Genomic DNA, 23,697 nt, shown 5'->3' with positions numbered 1-23,697 from the left:
ACAGGAGGGTGTTCATGTAGCCAGTGATAAGCCAGTCCGACAAGACTGAACTGCAGCGTGAGGTTTATAATCAATGCCAGTGGATTTCCATCGGAAGAAAGGTGGACTGAGGTTATGCTAACAGCGTGATGTTTGTTAGTGGAGCCGGTGAGCCAGTTCCTCCTCGCTATTAACCCCGGGGTTCATCGATTTCTTGTTGCAGGGACATGTTCGCGCACATTCACTCGGGGTGTGCATGCACGCCCGTGTCCACGGCAACACACACCCAATAAGAGACTGAGACGCACGTAGCCACACAAGCTGTCGCAGAGCGTTGACATCGCAGCATTCCTTTGGGTCACCTGGGCAGTGGAGACTTGTTCGACAGTAGAGCTGTCAATGCCCGGACAACTGGATCGGGTAAGTGGCCGTGCTGCTGCAATGTAATCAATAAAATCCCCAGCTATTTAACAAGGCCCAGCAACAGAGCCGGGTCAAGCGTCTTTTCATCTTCTCTGAGCTTTTGTTCCGGCAAGGCTGGATCGATGGAACAAAGCCGCTGATATGCAAGCGATGGATCTGCACAAAAGCTTATAGGAATGATCGTATGCTCGTGTAATGCTGGTTAATATGGATAAGGTCACAGAGAAAGCTGCAATTCTTTCAGAATTAGCAGCTTTTATCTAATAATCTCCAAAAAATGTCAACACGAGCCGATCCCAAATTAAGTCGGCCAGTGACACATTTTAAGGCAAAAAAAGAGAGAAGTATGTAATGCCCTACCAGTTCTTGATTCTGATGCCGATTTAAACCCCTGATCAGTTTGACGTCATATCTCCCAGACATGTGAGCAGGGTTTAGAAGATGGATGAGACTGACTGTGCTGTGCGATGTACTGTCTAAGTAGGCCTCTTTGTGTTTTATCCAATAAAGCTCCAAAGAGAGCAGCAATAAAAGGATGCACACATCATTAAGTGATGCAGCAGACGAGTCAAATGAGAAGTTTGGATTCTCAACAGGGGACTCATTATCAGATATTACTGCATCTTGTCACAGTGAAGACCAAAAGCCGTAAGTCTTGCGAGTCTCAACCCACAGTGTAATTAAACGGGGTCACGTTCACTGAAAAATTGGACCAACAACTATTGCCCCAAAAGAAAAAAATCAACTAGACTCCAGACTGTTTCAGACGAGATGACGGCCGGTGTCTCTGAACAGGAGGCAGCCGCCAACGGACAGCCTGGAAATGACAGCTCTTCCTGGGCGCCAGAGTGTGGGCCGGTCCCCTCCCTCGAGTGCTTCTTTTCACGGAATACATTTCAGCCCTTTTCATATTGTAATGGTCATGGCGGCCTACGGCTGGGGCGCAAACCTTTTAGCTGTGTGGGACGCATTATTCCTGACACAATGGGCACAATCTCTCCCCCTCTCTCTCTCTCTCTCTCTCTCTCTCTCGTTCGCTAACACGCTGCTTTATATATATATATGTATCTCTTTCCCGCTTCATTCCTCCTTCGCAGTTGTCTTTTTTCCCTCCAGAGCTCTCGGGGAATGTGAAATTTCTCTCCTTGTACCGCTCCTCCCTGCAGCACACTCCCTCCCATTTGTTTCTCTTCCGCTCTTTAAAGATGAATAATTCCTCCTCCCGCATGCTCAATTAAACCATTCCAAACCTCTTTTTTTTTAATGCAAATTTATAATACTGTAACAGCGTATGCAAATAGCTGGCAGGGCTGTTCCAAGTCTGTGCCTTCCGTCTGTACGTGCTCCTCATGGCCGTGTGTGCACCTGTTTATGCGTGTTTGCATGAGTAAAGTGTACGGCTGGCGATGCCGGTGCCTGTATCCAGCGTTCGGCTTGTATGCAGTCGCACACAAGCCGGCTCTAGGCGCTTGCCTCTGGGGCCGCTCTGCCCGTGCATCTGTGTTGATGCTGTACGTCTGTGTGCGTCTGCCGTTGGTTTGTCTGGGCTTCACCGCGCCCACGAGCAAAAGTCCATTATCCGCCGCTGGACTCAGGCGCTCGGCGTTCCGCAGGCAGGGTTACCGATTTAGGGGTGAAAGGTGACGGCAGAGGGGGAGTAGTGTATAATATGTGATTTTATGTTATAGCTGCTTGCCGTAATAACTGCGCTGCGGTTGTTCAGTCACGCGCGGTCCTTAGGGGACCAGGGGGGCCATCATCAAAGGCTCAAGCGCGCCTGTTTATGCAGCAACGAGAGGAGGAGGCGGCGGCAAGGTGAGTTGGTTAGTCAGGGGTGCATCGCATCGCATCACACACACACACACACACACACGCGGCAAAACCTCCTGTGCGTACACAGAGACGACCCTGCAGCGCTACGCCATACGCCGGAAAAAACTCCACGTGCCTCTCACACACACGAGGACGCGAAAACACACACAGACACAAAATGAACGAGAGCCATTGAACTAGGCCTGAAGGGCCTGAGAAGTGGCCCAGGTGAGCTCCCTCTCTCTCCAAGCCCAGTCCATTATGACCGTCTCCACGCAGACACCCTGGCTGGGGCTAATTAACGGCCTATTACTATGCAGATATATGCAGGGCCAAGAGCAGAGTGCAGGCAATAAATGGATTTGATGAACGAGAGAGAGAGAGAGAGAGAGAGGCCAAAAAAAAGGGGGGGGGGGGCGGCTTGTGAAATGAGCATCGGGAGACGGTTGGAAGGCAGAAAAAGAGAGGAAAAGAGAGTCATGGGGCTGGAGGGAGGGAGTCGCACTGCCACCAGCAGTGCACTTTACACAGCTGATTACTGGTCGCGTCAAACACTGGTGATCCATGAATAAAAAGGTTTCTTGTCATAATTAGAAGAGCGTCTTGGCGTTGGGAGCTTATTGCAGCCATCGAGGAACCTTTTCATAACCACCGAGGAGACTCAGGGTCTAAATGAAGCTGCTAAGACACAGTTTCAAACATTTTGGGTTCTTGAGATGCATGTTGATGCAAACATGGACCTAGACCCCCTTTAACCAAGGCACAGGAAGGACACTCAGGGGGTACATCCGCCCTCGGTGTATTGCATGTGACATTTGGTCCACATACAGGGGGGGACAAAAACAGGAGCAAAAAAGATTCAGCAGACATATTTATCAGTGACAAGCATTTTTAGGGATGCTCTTATTTCTCGTTTTAGGGGGCGTTTTAAATGGTATAAACATTAGAAAAGGAAGTAAAGCTGCCATCAATTTATGTTTGGCAAGAGAAAGAGAAATCCATCCCGAGAATGCCACAGATGCATTTTTATTTGGGTCGTATCGACAGTGAATGTGAGACGCGAGAAGAGAGAGAGACAGAGAGAGAGAGAGAGAGAGAGACAGAGGGAGAGAGAACGAGTGTGAGTGAGTGAATCCCACTCAGCGACTTCATCGAAGCAGCCAAGAGTCATTTAGGGAATGACATTTTATTTGTTTTCATTTAACCTTGATTTAATGAGGCAGATCAATTAAGAACACATTCGTCATCCATTATCGAGCTGATCGCACTGATGTTCCTCTCTCCCTCTCTCTTCTCCCTCTTTTCTTTGTTCAGCAACTCCAACTGAAGATCCCCGTCACTCGGATTAAAACGCAGTTGCACCATTAGAGGGGCAGTTTCTCCCTTAGTTGTTGTTGTTGTGATTTTACGGCTCCGGTCGGGCCGCGAACCCCCGGACCTCGGGTACGTGAGGCCGACGCGCTTACCACTGGGCCAAAACTGCGGGGTCGTAGCGCCACCCGCTAGCACGTAGCTTAAGATGTGGACGAGTGAAGTTCACAAACCGAACTGAGTCGGCGCACAGAGAACCGAGAGCTAGCGGACAGTGAGGTAATATTCGCCGATTTTTACAAAACGTGAACATTTTGAGGATAATGTAAAATTGAAACTAACATTGGAATTGAAACTCTGAGCCTGTAGTTGTGGTCTGCATAGCGCCGTACGAGATACGTTTGAAGTCAGGCACAATTACAAATGTGTCGTGTGAGTTTTTGTAAGTTTGCTTATGCGACAGCTGGAAGTTAAATAAAAAAAATCAAAAAAATCAACAACACAGCTTTTTTCATATCATACTAAAGTAATAACTTTTCATCAACTGAAGTTTTGTTGTCGATGTACAATTTTAACACTTACAGGGCGCAGTAAGGAACTGTAATCCAATTAACTTTTTGAAAAAATTGTGTGAATATTTCCTCACGGTCCGCTAGCTGTCAGTTCTGTAAAAATCTATCTAACAAACTGCGCATACTCCCCCTTTAATATGATCTGCTCTCTTTAACATTTGTGATTCCTATGAGGAGACTGTGTACGTTATGTTGCTCCTCTTTCACTGGCACATACACACAACAACAAATACAAAACCATTTAGCACCAGTGCTGAAAAGTCAATCAGTATGCCACCTCCTACATTAGGGATCATTTATTTCCAAGGAACACCACCGACGTGTTTTAGCTTCCTCAGCTTGGCTGCTCTTCTGTGTCGTGCATGGTTAGGGAATCAATTTATATTTCAGTCACCAGTGGTCCCTTCATTGCTTGAGATTTAATTAAGTAATTGATTTGTAAAAAGCTTGAATAAATTGAATAATGAATTAGCAGAGGCTGCATGCTGTTCCCTCCTTTCCCCATTATAGGACTTATTGTGGGGTCCACTGTTGCCTTTCGGAAAAGAACCACAGGCGACTCTCCATTGATCACTGCTTCCCACCCGCCTGTGTCCCTGCTGGGTGGGTAATATTGTTCTTTTGGGATTAGCAGGTTTAAAAAAAAAAAATCAAAAAATCAAAAAGCATTTGAGAAATGAGAATTTTTCTCTTCCACTTCTAATTTTACCACAACAGAACACATAGAAAAAAGAACTTACGAGCGGTGGACGCTGCAGTTGTAGAACACAAAGTCCACGCTGGCGAATTTCTTTCCCGTTTCCTTGGACTTCAGATACAATTTTATCACACGTTGGTCACCTACAGGGAGACACAAAACACCCACACCTCACGTTATATGTTTTTTTTTTACTTCAGTGTTCCTACATTTGAATCGTGCACAATGGATATAATCACTGACAATTAGTGCGTGGAGGACATTTCATGAACTCAGAAACGTGTACAATCACAAGCGAATTGTGTTCTGAAATGTTACCAGACCCATTTGACTGTGGGGGCATATTTAGAGCCGCAGTGTTGCTGCTGGAAAGCGAACGGGAGCCTGGAGCAGAATCAATGGGATTTGTGGAGAAGTTCCTCTGCGGAGGAAATGGTTCAGCATCTCCATATGCAGCGTATTTATGGGTTTTTTTGTTCTGTAAGTTTGGGGATCAGCAGTTTCTCATTTCGACAGTGGGTGCAGTTAAAGAGCTTAAATTTGTGTTTCAAACAGTTGAATGAACAGGCTGAATGAGGCAAACAAATTATATTTGTGCAGCCTTTTCAGAAAGTGCAACTTCCGCACCGGCAGGACTAATTCATAACGCTGTGTAAACACACTGCTTTGTCATACTTGACATGGCTGTGGTTGACAACACCACTGTTATTAAAATCATTGAAAAAAATCATGAAATAAAACTGTATAACTATATAAATATGTGTCACTAGGTATAAAACGGCAACATGGCTGTTTTTCTGAAGATTTCTTTTTTACATTTGACACAATTTATTCCTATCAATATTTACTTGGCAACAATTATTTACTTATTTGATACCGAACCCTTTGGGTTCCACACAGATTTTGTCGGTTTTAGATTTGTTTCTAAATGAATTTACAAACTTTTGCTTCAGGCAGCGAGGTAGTCAGATATCTTGTAAATTAGTCCACATCTTATGGACACCCTGTGGTTGTGTATGACCAGGATTTATCTACGTGTTTATTTTTTACCCTGGTCTCGTGTGATGGGGGCGACCTCTTTTGTGGAGGGTGACAGGCAGGAGATCCGTCCACCGTAGATGCGTCCCTCCGTCTCTACGTAGTCCTCAAAGGAGCAGTTCACTCCAGCGGACAGGCTCGGCACATTCTGGGTCTGAAGTACCAGCTGGGAGGAGGGAAAGGAAAGGAGGAGAGGGTTGAGACAACATGTATTTAAACTGATAAACTCGCTGCTCAGACATGTCGCTCAAAACTCACTTTTCAGCTCATCCTCAGAATGACGGACAGGTTGCTCGAGATGACATGAACAAGCTTCGTGTCATCTAATCTCAAGACATCTGTCTTACTCCCTTTGCTTGTCCATCTTTCCCACGTCCACTTCCCCCCGTCACACAAACACAGGCATATGCAACACACGCGCGCGCGCGCTCCGACACGTGGAAACACACACACACACTAACGCAACGAGGCACTGCACCTGCACTTCTGACATGGTGACAGACACGGTGTCCGGTTGGACGGAGAGTCGGACGCACTGCTCCACTCTGGTGGTGAAACGCTGAGGCTCCTCCGCTCGCTCGCAGTGATCCTTCCTCGAGCATCTAGAGGAGGAGGATACGAGATACAGTCACTGCTCCACTCGAGAACCTTAGACATAACGTTCCAATTCGATTTGTTCGGTAGTGTACATTCACACTGCTTCCAGTTGACTGGTTTGTTGAGGTGAAACACATTTGCTTCATAATAACGAGTGATAACCAGAGGTTCAGCGCTTTTTTACCGTAGTGTCAACGACAGACAATTTGAGAGAGACAGAGCCACAGTCTGGTTCTTAGGATCTTGGAATGTGGTATCGTGTCAACTATATGTAACCAGGGGTCACACAAATTATAGCTACCGAAATTTAAGAGCAGGGATTAATAATTACAAATTTTGTCCAACTTTATGACAGATAGACAGATGAAAAAGCATGGACAAAGAGCCCAGTATAAGCGTAACAAATAAAGAAAAGCACCTTTCATAAAAATGCAGCTTAAAATGCTTTACGTGTGAAGAATTAAAACAAATATATACAACGGCATAGATGCAAATTAATTCATAATTCATAATACCACTTTGGAAAAATTTGGGTAAGGGATAAAACAAGATAACGACAGGTTAACTAAAAGCCTTTCCTGTAAAGGAATACTTTAACTTGACATTCATGGTCAGGAAGTTTCACAGTTTTGGTGATCTTTTTTAATAAAAGCAGCATCCCACTTTTTTCCCCTATAATATTTTCACTTTGAAGGATCTCAGGGCTTTTTGTGGTTGACGGTGTATGCAAAGGTCAGAGATGTTTGAGGGTGCACTGGCATTAGGAGGTCTGTAGGTAATTAAAAGGGACCTTAAAAATCAATTCTATAAAGAAACAGGGTGGCTCCCTGTTTCATCTACGACAGGAGTGGTGTGCTCTCTCCCCTCAGTCTCAGTTAAAAGTCTACAGTGGCTGTATGACTTCCTATTTCTTTACCGGCCTTTGCACCACAGTATCTAATCTGCTATAAATAAGAGCATAGATTAGTGAGTTTCTCAGCATCTCGCTGTGGTAATAGTGCGTGCACCTTGTCAACGTCTCTCAGGTGGAGGGAAAGCTGTCTGAGTCACCGTGCTAATGTGAGGTTTTAAAACGCAAATCCAAATCTAAAATGACACCCAGACTTCCATCTCGTTACTCATCAGGCCATCTCTCCCCGAGAGTGAAGACGACAAATAAAACACAGACTTAACCTAGGTTGCTCTTGTGTTAGCGAATGTGCATCAGTTGCTCATTTCGCAGTTGTTTGGCGATCAGCTGACCAGCAACATCCAACCATATCAATACTGGTGGTGATATTGAAGATTGTCAGTGACTACTGTACTCTCCTTTCACTGCCACCACACCTGCTGCCACAGCTCCCTCTCTTACCCTTCCTCCTCCCTATGTGACAAGATGTTTGGTATTACTGACCTCACTAATGTATAAGTACTGTATGTTTGTGAGGGGGGAGTAGATTTGTTGGATTATATCCAAATAATTTGGTTCAATCCATAATGCACCGTCTCTGGCTCGAATTGAAAAAAAGCCAATTTTCTAAGCATCAGGTTTTCATTAAATTCAAATTTGACCAACGTGCTCCTGACTGACGTCATATTAAGCATACGATCTCCCATCTTTCTTGACCCTTCGTGGACACACCTCACATAAGGCAGCTAATGCAGCACCAAACAGGTCTATAACCGTATCACTTGGTTACAGTGACCGTACTGTGAACGTGACTGATGCAAATGGGATTGGATGGGATTTCCACAGCTCTGTCCCTCACAGCATCAGATCGTAATAACCTGCAGTGCTCCCCCTCATAATGTAGCCACTGAAACGACTGCACGGACACCACATGTAGGGAACGGCGTGTGCACTTACACATTATGCAGCACACACCAGCCGCAGTGAGGGTCTCCTGCTCCCAGACAGGCTCCGCAGGAGTTGTACTGCTCGCAGCTCTCCACTGGTACACGTGTCACCTGGAAAACACACACACACACACACACACACACACACACACACATGGTTAATGTTGCACACTAACCCTGCGCGCACCACCTTCGAACTACTCGTTCCATGATATCGGCCCGGTATTAACAGGACGTACCAGAGGTTTCCTGTGCATGCAACATGAGATTAAGGGGAACAAGCCCACTGTGACTATCGGAGATAAACAGCTCTGGAGGTGCTGCTTATAAGCCCCACGCCGCCGCGTGCAAGGCGAGCTAGGGAGGGGGAAAGTCTGGAGCACACATGAACACACAGACACGCGCGGGTTAAGATTACACCCTCTGACAAACATCTCTCTGTTATTTGCCGTGCACTGCCCACAGTTCTCCGGTGGATCGGGAAATACTGACGCAAGGAAGCGGTTCGGTTTGAGAGATACAAAGCAGAATGTAGAAATCACACAGCACGCTGCACTGGAGCTGGAAAATCTAAAGTGCTGGACACGGCTCTGTCACATAAGAACAAAAGAACCAACAACTAGAACATATATACGTTCACATACTTTAGAGCATTTATTAATTCCATAGGACAGGTTGCCAGATTTACAAATGTGCATATGCACGGACAATATTTACAGATCAAGAGCGACATCAAGATGGGGCATGAATTTACCAAGCAGGACAAGAGTAATGCAAAGAAAAAAATACCAATTGGATTGTGGGGAAGTGAAGAGGCTATAGGTTAGGACTAAATATTTAGATATATCGGCATCTGCTGCAATAATTTAGCTAATTATTTTCTTAATCTGTCCCTGCAGGTCCCCCAAATGCAAAGATGTGAGATAAAAATAAACAGGGTTACCCCTTTGAGACCCCTTTCTCATGTCTGGCTGTTACCTTGACTTTACTGTATTACACGTTCAGCTGCATGATACCCGGCAAACCTTCCGCTTCATTTCAAATAAATAAGAACATTTGTTGTTTGGGTAACCCTGCAGCTGTTTAGAACTACAAATCCCCAAAGTCACACATTGAAGATGGCAGTTGCTCAAAAGAAATGTGAGCACAATGGAGTATCTTGACCTTCATTTACTTTCTGTCAGACTTTTTGTTTTTTCTTCATACAGAATGATGCACGTGGCTGACAGGCTTCCGCATTACCCCTCATTAGAACATAAGAGGACTACGTTTGCCTTAATGCCTGTGAAGTCCTTGCAAAGAATACGCTATTGTACTTAACACCACTCTGATAAACATCGAGGATTACTCCTTTTGTCCAGTAAATCTCTGCCGGCTGCCATCTGTGTGTCTGCGTGACTAAGATAAGATGAAACCTGAATGATTTCTTTGGGGAAATGAGAGAACTCGGGCATTAAGGGGGACATCAAACGACGCCGTCCAAATTTACCTGTCTCTTAAACTTCTACCAATAAAATAAAAAATAAAAACCCATCTCGGGACACAGTGGGACAGACAGGAATTATCATTCACTCAGTCCATTTCCGCAGAGAGGTTTCTCTTTGCAGTTATCATTAAAAAGGCATGTTTTCTGCTGCTGTCTGCAGTTTCACCATCTGCCATCTGTCTGCACGGTTATTGGGGAAACAGGAGCTACCTTGAATTTCACCCAGGTTTGCAGAACACTGAGGTCACGGCAACTATCCTTCACCAGAACAGTTTTTAAAAAAAGCTCTTTAATCATACCGGCGCAAACTGCTGTTTACTCTGCCCGCTCTCAAATCTCCAAAATGTCCAGTGTACAGTATCAGCCCCCCGTGTGTTCCACCTCAACGCGCTGGATGCTGTTCGCTGGTGACGGGCCGATTGGCGGCGAAGGGAAACTGCCTCGGGGCGAACACTGCCGTGCACACGAGCACGCACACCAGCGGGAGGGGGGGGGGATAAAAATAAAATTAGCATTAGAAGCAACGTGAGAGTTTGAAACGAGTTTTTCTAGGGCAGTTGTTAAATACTTAAACACGCCGCTGACCCGCCCCAGACAGGTTCGGGCGCACGGGCACGTGCAGACGCACACGCCTCCAGTCGGGTGAAGTAGGACATCAATAACACTGCGGAGGCAGGGGGCACGCCGGGTGAGCTGCAAGGTGGTGAGGGTGAATTCTAATGGCGGCTACAGGCACAGCTGCAGGCACAGCGGTGTGGAAACCTTCAAAGAGGAAACTCCACCTTTATGTGCCTTTTTTTTTTTTCTTCTTTCCTTTTTTTCACTTCTTAACCTTCAGACGGTAAATGAGGCTCTTTTCATGCTGTTTGGCCAAACAACTGCCGCATGATTAATCCGACACAGATTCACATGTTGGTTTTCATGTCACCGTGCACTTCAAAGGTCCCATACCCTGCCTATCCCGCTCTTTACATTTAAAGACATATCATTGTCTTCTTTTGCCACTGCTCTTCTTGCAGCACCCACCACTTCCAAAGCCCCTGCCGCCAGCGGGTCGACTCCCACCGCCGCCCACCTCCAATGTGAGCAGTCTGCAACGAAGGCCCGGTTCACACACGTCGCACCTGAGGTGATCTGGTCACAGGTGGACAAGGCCAGAGTACGCAAGTCCACACCTCACTTGTGATCACTTTAGATGGGGAGCAGTAGTGCAATTATTGTGCCCGCTCTGCTTAAAATTGAGAATAATAGTAGTTTTGGTCCGTTCAAGACGAACCAAATCGCCCCAAGATCGTTGACGTACTCGGATACAGATCTCCCTGAGTTCCCCCCGAAACGTTCGGATGTCGTGAGCAAAGCGAGCTCATGTGAGCACGTGCGCATGCTGACGTTACCATCTGGCCCAACGTGCAGATGAACTTACAGCCTCACGAGGCCGCAAACGCTCCAATTCTCGTCGATGAACTAACGGCAGTGTGGCAGCCAAAACTCTTCAGTGTTTCGGAGCTTATCTGCCATTTCAGCAAAGAGGAAACAACCAAAAGAAGCAGGAACTCCATACCCACTAACCTTTTTAAAAAAAAAAAAAAAAGTTTAAAAGAAGAAGAAAATGACTACAGGAGTTAAAACTGAATCGAATGCGGTGCTCGTTCAAAACCTGCCATTTTGAAACAGGCTTGTCTTGTGGTATTGCTACTTGCTGGTTTTTTTCCAAGTGTTCATAATGTAGGTGAATGCAACTTAACACTTGACAATGAGCTTTTTTAGATTCTGTGCAATTAAACCTGCCATGGAATGGTTGCGTCATTCAGCAATGCTATATGGATAATAGAGGCAAATTAGTTCACTAATCTAACGTAACCGCTGCAATTATGGAGGTGAGCGTTTGGCCTCGAAAAAGACTTTGGTTTGAGTCCATGAATGTTTGCGAGTACCCTCTATATTTGAATACCCTTTCGTTGATTTTCTTTTTCCTTTTGTGGTAGTGTATGTTCGAAATGTGATGTTCTTTCAATGTGCGTCCCTCGACAGCTCTCCTGCACACAGCACAGACTGCTATTTCACCCTCAGACTGTACACCCCCCCCCCCCCTTCTGTGTCACTCTGATGTACAGTCACACACAAGAGTTTATGGCAGATTCATAGCATGATAATGGTAACCTGTGTCTGATAACTATTATGCAATGCTGCCATTACCAGGCACAGGCCTCTTATAGGACACCAAATTGCAGCAAATTGTAGTCATTACATGCGCCTGGACAAATATCGCGCTAGTAATACAGCCTATCTGATAGAGGGAGGTGTGGGGGGGGGGGGGGGGGGGGAACATGTCACAGTCAAGCACAATAGCCAGGGAGAGAAGTTTATTCAATGGGGTTTTGTGATAGTGGGGGGGATGATGTATTCCAAGAGAGCAGTTCAATTATTGAGTTTTAGAAAACAGATAATGGGATGGGAAACGAGAGATGCTCGGCCAAAAACTCTTTGTCTTACTGCGAGAGAGTGCAAGTGTGTGTGCGTGTGCGTGCGTGTGTGTGTGTGTGTGTGTGTGTTCGTGTGTGTGTGTGTGTGTGTGTGTGTGTGCAGTAAGTAAGTGAGAATCACCTAGTTATATTAAATATGGCATTTTCATCCGTGGCCTATTTGCTGCTGCAAAGGGAAACGTATTCATCTGTGGACAGTGGAGGAAGGAGGACGACGAGGAGGGGAATGCACGGGAGAACAAGGGGAGGAGGAAGAGAGAAGGAGATCACCGGGGGAATAAAATGTCCATTTCAATCGTTAATTTTTGTCTTCAAACTCATAATGGACGGTGTTTATGGACATAAAAAGAAATCCTTCCTGTGGGATTCAGATGCTTTTTCCGTTTTTTGTCAGGTTTCCAGAGTGGGGGGAAGAAGGAGAGAAGGGGGGATGATGGGGTGGATGTTCTTGTGTGTGTGTGTGTGTGTGTGTGTGTGTGTGTGTGTGTGTTGGGGGGATTATTACAAATAAATAACAGCTACAAATGAGCCTCTCTCATTTGGGTCATGATGGAGAGGCTCTTAATTTGCCTAGTGGCAGATGAGAGGAAATAGGGGGTGTCGTGGTGGGAGGGGGAGGGTCGGGAAGACGAATGCAGGGGAGGATGGATGAGAAAGACACAAATGTAATTGCGACTGATGTTTCATTCCACATATGGGGCCCGTGTGGTCCCAGCGAGTTGCAGCCATAAGCCCAGCTGTAATTGTCCCATCTATATTATATGGGAGGGAGGCGGGTGTGTAAGGCGCTATCACTACACAACAGGTTGATGGATGGCTTGTTCTGCCGGAGAGCTGATTTTTAAGGCTGCCATACAAACACACAAATTTCTAGCAGCAAAGTGCAGATAAGCAATGTGCGGTCACATAGGCCCACTGATGCAGACGTATTTGCTCATCAAGATGGTCTGCATGTACTGTATTAACTTTACCGTGTGGCTGTGCGATTGCAATTCAGTGAACAGAGACACACACACACAGAAAAACACACATTGAAACAATGAAGGCAGGATGGTGCACGTATGACCCATTAGACCCACTGTTTTTCGCTCTCAGTTAGGTTTTTTAAAAATATGTATTCATTTGTTCCTCTCGTGCCTTGGCGTTGGCTTCAGTAGTTTCACACCCAGGGGCTGTGATAGAAACCCGACACTCAGCTGACTGTGTATATGATCAGCAAAATGTGGTAACTTTCTTTAACATGTTTCTCCTACATGCAGTGGGAACAAACTGCCGCATGGCAAGACAGTGTTGTTTAGATCAGGCTAAGATTACAGCGGACCACTTGCAGTTTAAAACTTCACTGGGCATTGACAAGATGTAAACATACAACCTTGATATTAGTAGGAAGAAGCCACAAAGGAATCATTTAAGGGACGTCCGTTTTGTCATTCACCTCCTTGCCACTCTGAGCAGTTAATTCTGAAGCTATACTGCGGAGGCCGGTCAGTTCAGCCGAGCATAAAAACTGAAAACCGGGACAAACAGCTCGACATAGCTCTGTCCAAAAAGTAATCGGCCTACCAGCAGGTGCTGGTGCTGGTGGAGCACATATTTAACATGTTAACCTTGTTTGTCAAATTTGTACCAAAACCTAAAGTGTCACATGCCACAGGGAGGTTTATGGGTGTGTGACTATTTCTCGGCCATGAACAGTGAGTTCCTGAAGTCTTCAGTGGGTATACCTGGCGACCCCATGGTAACAAGAAATCTTCTGTTTTCATAAGGATGTAAAAAAATGTGATGTAACATATAACTTATTGAGCCTTAGAGATCCAGATGTACGTTTAGACGTATAGCTTTTGTTCTGGCTTCATATTGAACGGGAAGGCACAAAATATTTGTATCGATCTTGTCAATGAATTGTTGAAAGCAAATACGTTTTTTTTGGTCTTTTTGCAAAGTCAAAACACATAATTGTCTTCTTAACTGTAGATATGTAAATGATTGATGCTTGGTCTCGAACTCGACTCTTTTACTCTCTAACACACACACACAGACACACACACACACACACACAAAACCACATTAAGACATCTCCCTCTCTTGCTGTCTGTCTTTTTGATCAGCTCACAAATCACATCCGGATCAGCCGATCAGTCATCTCTCTCTGCCTTGACAGACTGTTACTCGGAGAAGGTGCGTGCGTGCGGGCGTCCGTGTTTGTGTGTGTCTGTTTGTGTTTGTGTGTGTATTTGCTCATAAATAAGGGATGAGAATAGATAACACGCCATTCAATAATACGTTTGCACATTTTGGAATTACAAAAAGTATGTAATGTTGTTCGAAAATTCATTACTTTGAGTTCTCGGCAGCACAGTAGACATGATTAATATAATAATGACAACAAAATAAAAAATATCCCATTTTAAAAGCAATTATGATTTGTTAACTTGCCATGCAAGGATTTATAATAAAAGTGTAATACATATTTTGACAAGCACTATGAGTTACTACAGTAATGTTCAGCGTTTAATAACCCTCATAAGAAAACCCCCACAACACATCCAATGGGCTCCACGGACTCTAAATGAGCACGGGAGCAAGAACTGCCATCAACAACTCTTTGCAACACTTTACTCTCCCGAACTTAAGATAGAGATTTTTCTGCGGAAAAAAAAAAAGGCGAAAAAAATGTTGCCCCTTTTCCCCAAGAGTGACTGAACACGTCTATTTCGGGACCACTACTCATTTTGATTCATGCACATATGTTTAAGGATGTCAGTAAAAGTCAAGTACTAACTTTAGACAGCAGCAGCGCTGAACGTCTTGGTCAGCGACACTTCAGAATTACATTCACCGTCGCCTTCTGTTTGAAATGACATTGTCTTAACAATCCTGTCACTATGATTTTCAGCTCGCCCGCGAAAAAACAGCTGCTGAGACATGCCATCCCCGAAAAACTCCACTGGCCAATTAGCTGACAGGGCCAAGGGCACTTCCATTAGATTTCTGTATCCGCTCCTCATTACTCTTCCCCTCCCTGTGGGCACTAACATTTTTTTTAGTGACTTAAAAGTTGGACAAACACCAAAGAAAAGCCGTTTTTTTTAAAGGAGTGCGTGTAAGTCTTTTCTGCCTGACCTCCAAGTGCAGTAAATGCTGAGTGAATTGAACACGAACCCCGTCTGATGTAGTGCCAGGGGTAGGGTTTCTCCACTGTGCAGCACAGTGCAGCCCAGTACATTTCTGCAATGTAGCTAAATCAATACAAGGAGGTACATCATCAGACCATTATGCCACCATCTGAGTGGCCTCGCGGAGGCAGGGGGTCACCTTACGAAGCTGTTTTACAAGCAGAGAGGTTTGACCTTGCCCCGCTAGGTCAGTAGCGGAAATCTGGTGGAGATGATGCTAAGGCAAGGAAAAGATCTGAGGCTTATCTTGGCGTCAGATCTGCACTTTGCAACTAGTAGATTACATAAAGACATAGATAATAAATCTAAAAAAAACACACCATAAAATAAAATGAAATAAGGTCTTGTGATGTTATTATCTCTCATGAAATGACAGAATAACTCATTATAATGAGAAAACAGGTAAATACTGAAGTAATGCTTCACCTCACGGCTGCACTTTAGACACAAGACTGGCAATTATGTGATAAGTGGGTAATTATGTGGAAAGGTACAGCAGAAATCAATACGTTATGAAATATAATCCTCTTAGTCGTTTACTTTAAAGCAATTAGGTGATGTCGACCGCAGGGACATAAAGGGTACGAGGAATATTTCCGTCTGGCAATGACAGGATGACGAATCTCCCTTGCCCTGCTGGTTTTTTTTTAATCAAATCGGTACAGTATGAACATGCAAGGAGGAAACAACAGCAAACCATAAAAGTGATCTAGTGCCATTGTTAATTTTTATGGGCGCCAAAAGAAAAGACGTGATGTCACCGACCAGCGACAGACCGAAAGGTACAGGCAGCCGAAGATACACAGAACAAGACAGCATAGAGACACGGTGTGTGTGTGTGTGTGTGTGTGTGTGTGTGTGTGTACGTGTGTGTAGCGGAGACACAAAGAGCCATGTATAAATCCATCGCTTGGTAATCGAAAAATGCTCCTCTTGCCGTGAATCAGACAATTTTATGTTTTTAGCTCTAAGTGTGTGTGCGGATGCTCACATGTGAATCACTACTGCCATACAGATACGGAGTCTATACGCTGCAGTCCAATCCAGCACTTTTAATTACGTGTGCGGCTGAATATGGGAAAAGGTAAATTGCTCTGTCAAGCTGGGAAATGGACTTTTTGATGTTTGAGCTCTCATCACTTGGCATTTCTATTATTCAACAAGGCGAGAGGAAAGGGGGGGGGGGGGGGGGGCTTCTGAAGGCGGAGGTATAGCTCACTTCTGTAAATGCTCTACATAAAGTCTATGAATATGACAGGTGTTCAAGTGGCACATTGGGAAAGGCACTGTACTGCGGACCTAACTCCAGGAGACCCCAGGTGGAGTTGTATGAGTTACTTATGCATAGTTAATATGTGACCTTGTGGAGATGGTGATCAGCGATGTCATTTAACGGAGTTTAGAGGAGAAGGTGAAGTAACGTAAGTCCCACTGTTGCAGATGGGACCCACCGAAAAACATGTTTTTCGCCACATTTTTAAACGCTACCTAAAAAAACAAAATCTGTTCAATTGTAAGCTGAAAGACGTATTTTTTCACTGCTTCAGTTTTCCGCCAGACAGTCCCGTTTTGCACTTTGCATTTGGGTCGTGCTCCTTCACCCTCTTGACAGAAACGAGTGCAGGACTGTGTCACCTCTTCGAAAAGTAACTCTCTTTTAAAGAGTTGGTAACCATACAATCAGTATTGATTTCGTCTAATTTGTCACGGCTCAAATTATTTGCAAATTATTACATACAAAGTCAATGCAAAGACGCTATAGACACAAATTTCGTATCACTGGACATAAAATGGAAATACACAACCAACGAGGCTACAATCATCACAAACCATCTGAATAGAAATGTTGACGATGTTTGATGAAATTTTCTCAAGTCGAGGAATTCCTCCGCACACACATACCACTGAAATCAATTCATAACCAGAGCGATAGGTGGATCTTGTATGCGTGTGGTAACTCCTTACATTGTCTGAATGTGATCAGGTCAGTTTCTGTTTGTGTTGAGCAGCACAGGGACATAATGCTAATTCTATCCTGGGCTCAGTGAGCGGTCCTTCCGCGTCCTCTCATCTCCATCACTTCCTCTCTTTCATTTTCCCTCAGTCCCACCTCTCCCCTTCACACAGCTGAACTTTGATTCATGCAGTCTTCTCATTTCTCATCTGTTTCAGTGTGGAGAGACAATACAGACAGTCAATTAATATTCATATGCAAGTGTCACCTGTCTCTGCTAGGATAATTTAGCAATACAAATTTTAACATGCATTTCAACCATTTACACAAACTAAATTGTGCAAAAGGATGGCATTTCAATTTTAGCAAGGGAGCTAGCTGTTTGTCTCACTCACTTTCACTTTCCAGCATCGTGATGGACAGCCGCTGTGTAACGCTTTTGACAGTCAAACCTCTGTCTAGTTTGTTGACATTATTATAGAACCACCTCGTCGAGTAAAGATCTAGTATGAACCGAAAGATCATTCACTCCACCAGCCCACACACATGCGATGACGTTGGTGATCCAAGAGAAAGAGATTTAGTTGTAGGCGATCATCTGGTGACTTGTATTATATACGCCTCAGGCCAGTATTAAGGTCCAGACCTTGTTGACCTCAGCTGTTTCTGTGGCCATTGTCAGACGAAGCAAAGACGAAAAAGTCATTCCTGCACATATGGCAGCCATACTGGAAAATTGTGCAGCCCCATCTCTAAACTTCTGCTGCCTCAAGACTGTTGATCAGACATTTTTTAAACTCTGCACTATTGTTTTTTGGGGGCATTTATAATTACTTGTGCGCTCTTATTTGACTGGATCCTTGAATATAACAAAACTTCTGCCCACAGAGCAGAGAAAAAGTTTAGAACACTTTTTTGGCTTGGAAAAAAAAGAGTTGAAGTTTATACACCTCTGCACAGCCAGCGACCTTAAACCACCATTCATTATACAAAGTCCGGACCGCCTCTGGCTAGGAAGATGCTCCTCACCAGCAGGCTGCGGAGGATGTGTGCCCCCCTCTGGTCCTGTACCGTCTGGAACACCAGTTCACATTCAGCAGCGGATGGAAGATCCTAATTCTATACTATGCTGTGTGAAGCCACCAGTGGGAGGGCACTTACTCCAGAAACTAAGTCCATCTGAGAGAGACCGGAGTGAGGACCCCTAAGAATACTGAAGAGATGAGGCAGGAGGCGTCGGAAAAAGGAGGAGCTCACGTTCTGCAGAGTTATTATATTTTTCAACCTCCTCAACTCTAACCACCACGCTCACTTTCTCTTCTATTCTGTTATAGTTCCTGACTGGTCAACTAAGAAGAAGGCCATTCTCTCTGCTCTATAAAGAGATGGTCATTCTGTCTTTTCTTCTCTGTCAAACAATGCGATTATGATTTTCACAGACACAAATATACCCAAAGAGTGAAAAGATACATACGTCATTCAGAAAGGTAGAGTCAAATTTGCCTTCACAGCACAGGTCTGAGGCAAAAAACGTATCTCATGATAATTGGCAAATGTACTTGGCAAGACATGCAGTCATTGTTTTTGATAAACTAATCACCGCTTGGCTAAAACATTATTTCAAACGAAAGTGGTATCATTATTTTTGTATGTAGCTCTGGAAGAAAACAAATAAGCACATTTCCCAAAATGTCAATCTATTAATTAAAAAAAAAGTTTTTGGGAACTGAAAGAAGAAGAAAAACCTTAAACTGTTCCAGATGGATTCCTGATCATACTCTTAGTCTGCACTAAGCAGAGCAGCATTGTGGTTTCCACCAGGCGTCTCTCTGTCAGAGAGTCTCCCGCTTCCACTGAAGTAACATGCAGCGACATGGACTGGACATATCAGTGCTCATCAAAAATAAAACGCCGCCTTTAATAATTGAAAGGGACCTTCCGGTGGCGATAGTCGTCATCTTTAATGCAGATGACAGCAGTTAAAAGAGGGGAAATCTGCGCACACTGCCGAGCAGCTGCAGATCACTGCAGGCTAAAACAGAGACACTTGTTGGAGGGCCAGTGTTGGTACCATATTGTCATTCTGCCTGACATCATCACTTAATTCACACAGACGCTGTTGAAACATCACTATTTCTTTGTCGACATATTTGATTCTGAAGGTCTCCCTAATTTCTAATCTCTCTTCGGTTTGGTTTGGCTGATACTTGATCTGATTGCATGTTGTAACATTGGTGATCAAGCATTGCCGTCGTCAGTGTTGTAAATAGGAACTCACACTTATTCCACAGCTTCTAATTTTGTTAATGTCCTAATTTAGTCTTGATTGTAAATGTTGTTCATTTTGACATTTAAGTCCTGCTCAGATGCATCTTTTTCTTTCTTTGTATGCATAATTCTTCTTTGTAATTCAGTGTATGTGTTTCCTAAATCTGTTTGTATGACTTTGTGTGGGTATACTCCATCTGCTTGAACGTATTTTTCTGTGTCTGTACGGTGCATGTCATCTTCCTGCACCGCTGTCAATGATCGGAGGGCCTTATTTCCAGAAAAATGCCCTATCAACACGGACACTGTCCATTTGTATCAATTACACTCCACTTCCTCTTTGCGCTCGTCCAGACACATGGAAGTCAATTATGTCTAATCGCTGGTAAATTACACAGCACTCACATGGCAGTTACTCTCTAGGTACGGGGGGAGTCTCACCGAGGGTGATCACATCGTGGTCATCAACCGTTAGGAGATAAGAGAGTTGTGCAGGTAAAGGACGGCGAGGGGACAAAGTGGAGGTGCAGCTGTGGTATTTAAACTCTCATGAATGAAGGTTCAAGATAACAACACCTACTGTACATGCCCTACACTGAACTGTAAGTCAGCAGATGAGGTCAGTATGGGAAAGTAGACCATGCAATATAAAATGAAAACCTATCACACAGTACACAGGATTACTGCCTATTAGTAAAAAAGGGACATTTATTGTCAGGTTAATCAATGTATGTGTGTGTGTGTGTGTGTGTGTGTGTGTGTGTGTGTGTGTGTGTGTGTGTGCGTGTGTTTGTGCAGCTGCACACAGTTAAACTTTTGAATGTGTGTAATATATGAGTGCATCTAAGTGTGGTATACAGTTTGTGTATACTGTTGTCAACATATGCACTTAAAAACACACACACACACACACACACACACACACTGAACTACAGGGGCATGTATTTGAATACAGCAGACTGATACGTATCACTAGATCCATCCCTAAAAATCACCAGACAAATAACTGACAGCATCATATCATCACAGTTGTCGACGGCGACCGGAGGGTGTATTATGGGCTGCGCTGTACTGCATACGGATCTACGGTTTTTGTATGCGCTTCTCGTACCTGTTTGTCGGTGAGGGTGTACAAGTACTGATGACCCGGACTGAAGAGGAGATCCCTCAGGAGGGGGCTTCCATCGCTCACCTCCACGTTCTCATACAGCAAAGCAGGCTGGGTAATGGAGTTCACAAGGATCTGAAGGAAGACATAGGAAAATTGATATTTGGTTAACAACAGTATAAACAAAATCAAAGGCAAATAAATGTTGACTTGATTCCTGCCTTTATGCTGCCATGTGAACACACATGTATACATGTCTCACAAGGAGCATTTTATTCCAAAGAAGTATTCCCTTTGAAAATGGTTTATATGGTCTGGCAATTATCTAGAGCAACGGAGACCTGGAGAGACAGGTTCCCAATTGTAAAAAAACACAAAGAAAAATTAATCCAATCACCCCCAAGATTAAACATGATAGAAATATATGCAAGATAGTCAAAATACATACATACAATACAATACAAAATGCATATTTAATAAAAATACAATCAATCACACAGCTATGGACTGTCAGTATTAGAAGCTTCGACTGTCACCGACATCCGCTCAGTTTCACTGATCACTTTCAGCACAAGAAAAGTAAAGAAGTCTGCACACAAACGCAATGTCGGCACACTGCTGGGAGGCGAGTGTGAGCCCCCCTGCTGGTAGAGACACTTGTTCAGTCAACTGTGTCAAACGTGCACGTAGACATTGACATCGCACTTAAAGGGACCTATCAGGACGCAGGACAGCTAAAGTAGCCGCATGCAGTGGGGTCCATAAGTCCATAAGACCACAGGGAAACGTGTTCTAAGACTTCAGGACCTCACTTTACTGTATGCCGAAAGTGGACCTGTACAATCATTTGTTAACACATTGAGGATAACATAATCCTAATTCCCAAGACCTAAATCTAAAATTAGAAGTGTGAATGCCTCCAAAACAATCCTTCCTCCACACTCCTTACACCTAAATCACAGGTCCTGATACGTTTGAAGGGGGGGGCAAGCGTCCTTGCTCACCGCATTTAACACAGCAAACCATGAAGAGCGACAACAAATCCTTGCTGAATCCTGTTAATTCGCGTCTCCTTCCGTCCTTCTTGCGAAAGTCTTTTCTGAAGAAGAGCAGCTGCGGTACATACGTTCAGGATAATTACACTTTTGCTTCTGCCTCATGCAAAAGCAGCCAGTTCCCCATTTCATTCGCTGTGACACTTCAAAAGTTTACTTAAAATGTTGCAGTCAGCTGGAAAACAGCTATTGAAGGGGTATATTACATCTTCAGCACTTTCATTTTGGGTTCTCAATTCATGCTGAAACTCAAAATCGCACCAGTTGGCTCAGGTGCCACAGTGTAGGAGGTGTAAGTACAGTACACAGCTACATGAGGGTTCTTTTGTCGGTACTTGCCATTGTGAAGTCTACTGACTAAATGACAGAGTTGTGAGGGCTACTGCCCCTGTGCCAGAAACTAAATCTTCTTCCTCCCCCCCTGTGCTTTGTTTGTCTGGATCTTTCTCCTTCTGATTTCCCGACATCCATCACATGCAGCTGTTTGCGTTTCCAAAACTTTCTGTGGCCTCGACTCGCTGTGTCGTCGCTCTCTCTTTCCTTTTTTTTCTCACTATAGTCCCAACAGTCTTTGAGCTTATCATCTGCCAAATCACTTGCAGAGTTTCCTTAATCTCTTCCTACACAGAAGGTTCACTGACATAACAGGCTGTCGTCGCTCTGTGTGCTTTTGCCGCCATACGGGTGGAAGTGGCTTCGGTTAAAAGTCAAGTGCTTTGACGAATCAGCTTTGAGGATGTTGCTCAGTGGTGACGCAGGGCCTAAAACGTAGAGGTAACACCGAAAGTTAAATGTGAGTATGTTTATAGGGGAGATAGGACTGAGGGAGCAGGTTTTTTTCTGGCATGTGACACAGGGGGCGAACGCCGCCGACATGCGATGTTGTACTATGACTTTTCCAACTGTTTACTGCATCTCACAGTTTCAGTTGTGTCGGAAAAGTTACAGAGCTTCCCCTGACTTACAAAAGTGTGTGTGTGTGTGTGTGTGTGTTCAGGTGGGAGCAATACAAGGGACGTTTGTGGCGTTTTGTTGGTACCAACTGGGATGCACCTCGGTCACAAATGCACACACACACACACACACACACACACACACACACACACACACTTTTTGAACTTATAAATTCTATCTGTCTCTAAAAGACAAACAAAACAACAAAAGACCCCAAAAACATTTGAAAACTACAAAGTGCCCAAGGCTTCTCTTCCACTTGTGATGAGTGAAGGACTGCAGCAGCGCGAGGGGGGGGGGGGGGGCAGGAGCAGGGAGCAGGCTTTGCCCTACAGCTCGGGGCAGAGGGCAGTTGGAGTGGGATTCAGGTCAGCTGGCACAGAGAGGGGACTCCAGAGCGGAGCAGGTGACCGTCGATTCCCGTCTGCTCTTGTCGCCTGCAGGTTCTCTTGCTCCCCGTCTGCGCCCTCTGCCCTCCGGAGGTCACTCTGTCCAAACACAGACTCCTCTCTGAGGAAGTGGCAGCACTTTCGGGCGAGAAACTTTTTGTGTGCTTACCAGAGAACTCACGGTGGAATTATGCAGACTGTTCTATTGCATCTAGTGGAAAACTTTGCTGGACTTAAATTAAGCATAGCGCTATATTCCCAGTGTCTCAAACGAATGTCATCTGTTTACCCGGCTGCAGTAACCTGCAGCGACCAGCTTCATATATTCCACATCTTCTCCGTGTGTAGTCTGTGCTCACTAAATTCTAAGCCATAAACGTGGGGGAAAAAAGGGCGGTGACACTGGGGCATCTGGCTCTTTTTATGTTTCCATTTGTCCAGTTTCTCGCTTTCTGGAACTTATTAGCACAGAGCCCAGTCTACGAGATGAAAGAGGCTCCGGTCCAAAAGCAGTGTCTACCCGTTTTAAAAGGTGCTTATTAAATATGCTTTTATAACC

At 44.7% G+C, this 23,697-nt stretch overlaps 1 protein-coding gene across 2 annotated transcripts in view; it reads right to left on the bottom strand.

The window, feature by feature from the left end:
- LOC118317107 (plexin-A1-like) overlaps positions 1-23,697 on the bottom strand; it is a 238,660-nt gene that overhangs the window by 102,172 nt on the left and 112,791 nt on the right. For both annotated transcript variants that reach the window (XM_035645565.2, XM_035645566.2), the window contains exons 4-8: positions 20,744-20,875; positions 8,276-8,376; positions 6,311-6,434; positions 5,845-5,998; positions 4,838-4,937 (exon numbers count right to left, since the gene is read on the bottom strand). In XM_035645565.2, the coding sequence (XP_035501458.2) occupies positions 4,838-4,937; positions 5,845-5,998; positions 6,311-6,434; positions 8,276-8,376; positions 20,744-20,875 (611 nt within the window). The remainder of the gene's footprint in view (positions 1-4,837; positions 4,938-5,844; positions 5,999-6,310; positions 6,435-8,275; positions 8,377-20,743; positions 20,876-23,697) is intronic.

Source organism: Scophthalmus maximus, chromosome 3 (assembly GCF_022379125.1).
Source record: "Scophthalmus maximus strain ysfricsl-2021 chromosome 3, ASM2237912v1, whole genome shotgun sequence".
Lineage (NCBI taxonomy): Eukaryota > Metazoa > Chordata > Actinopteri > Pleuronectiformes > Scophthalmidae > Scophthalmus > Scophthalmus maximus.
This window is presented reverse-complemented; position numbering and strand designations above follow the sequence as displayed.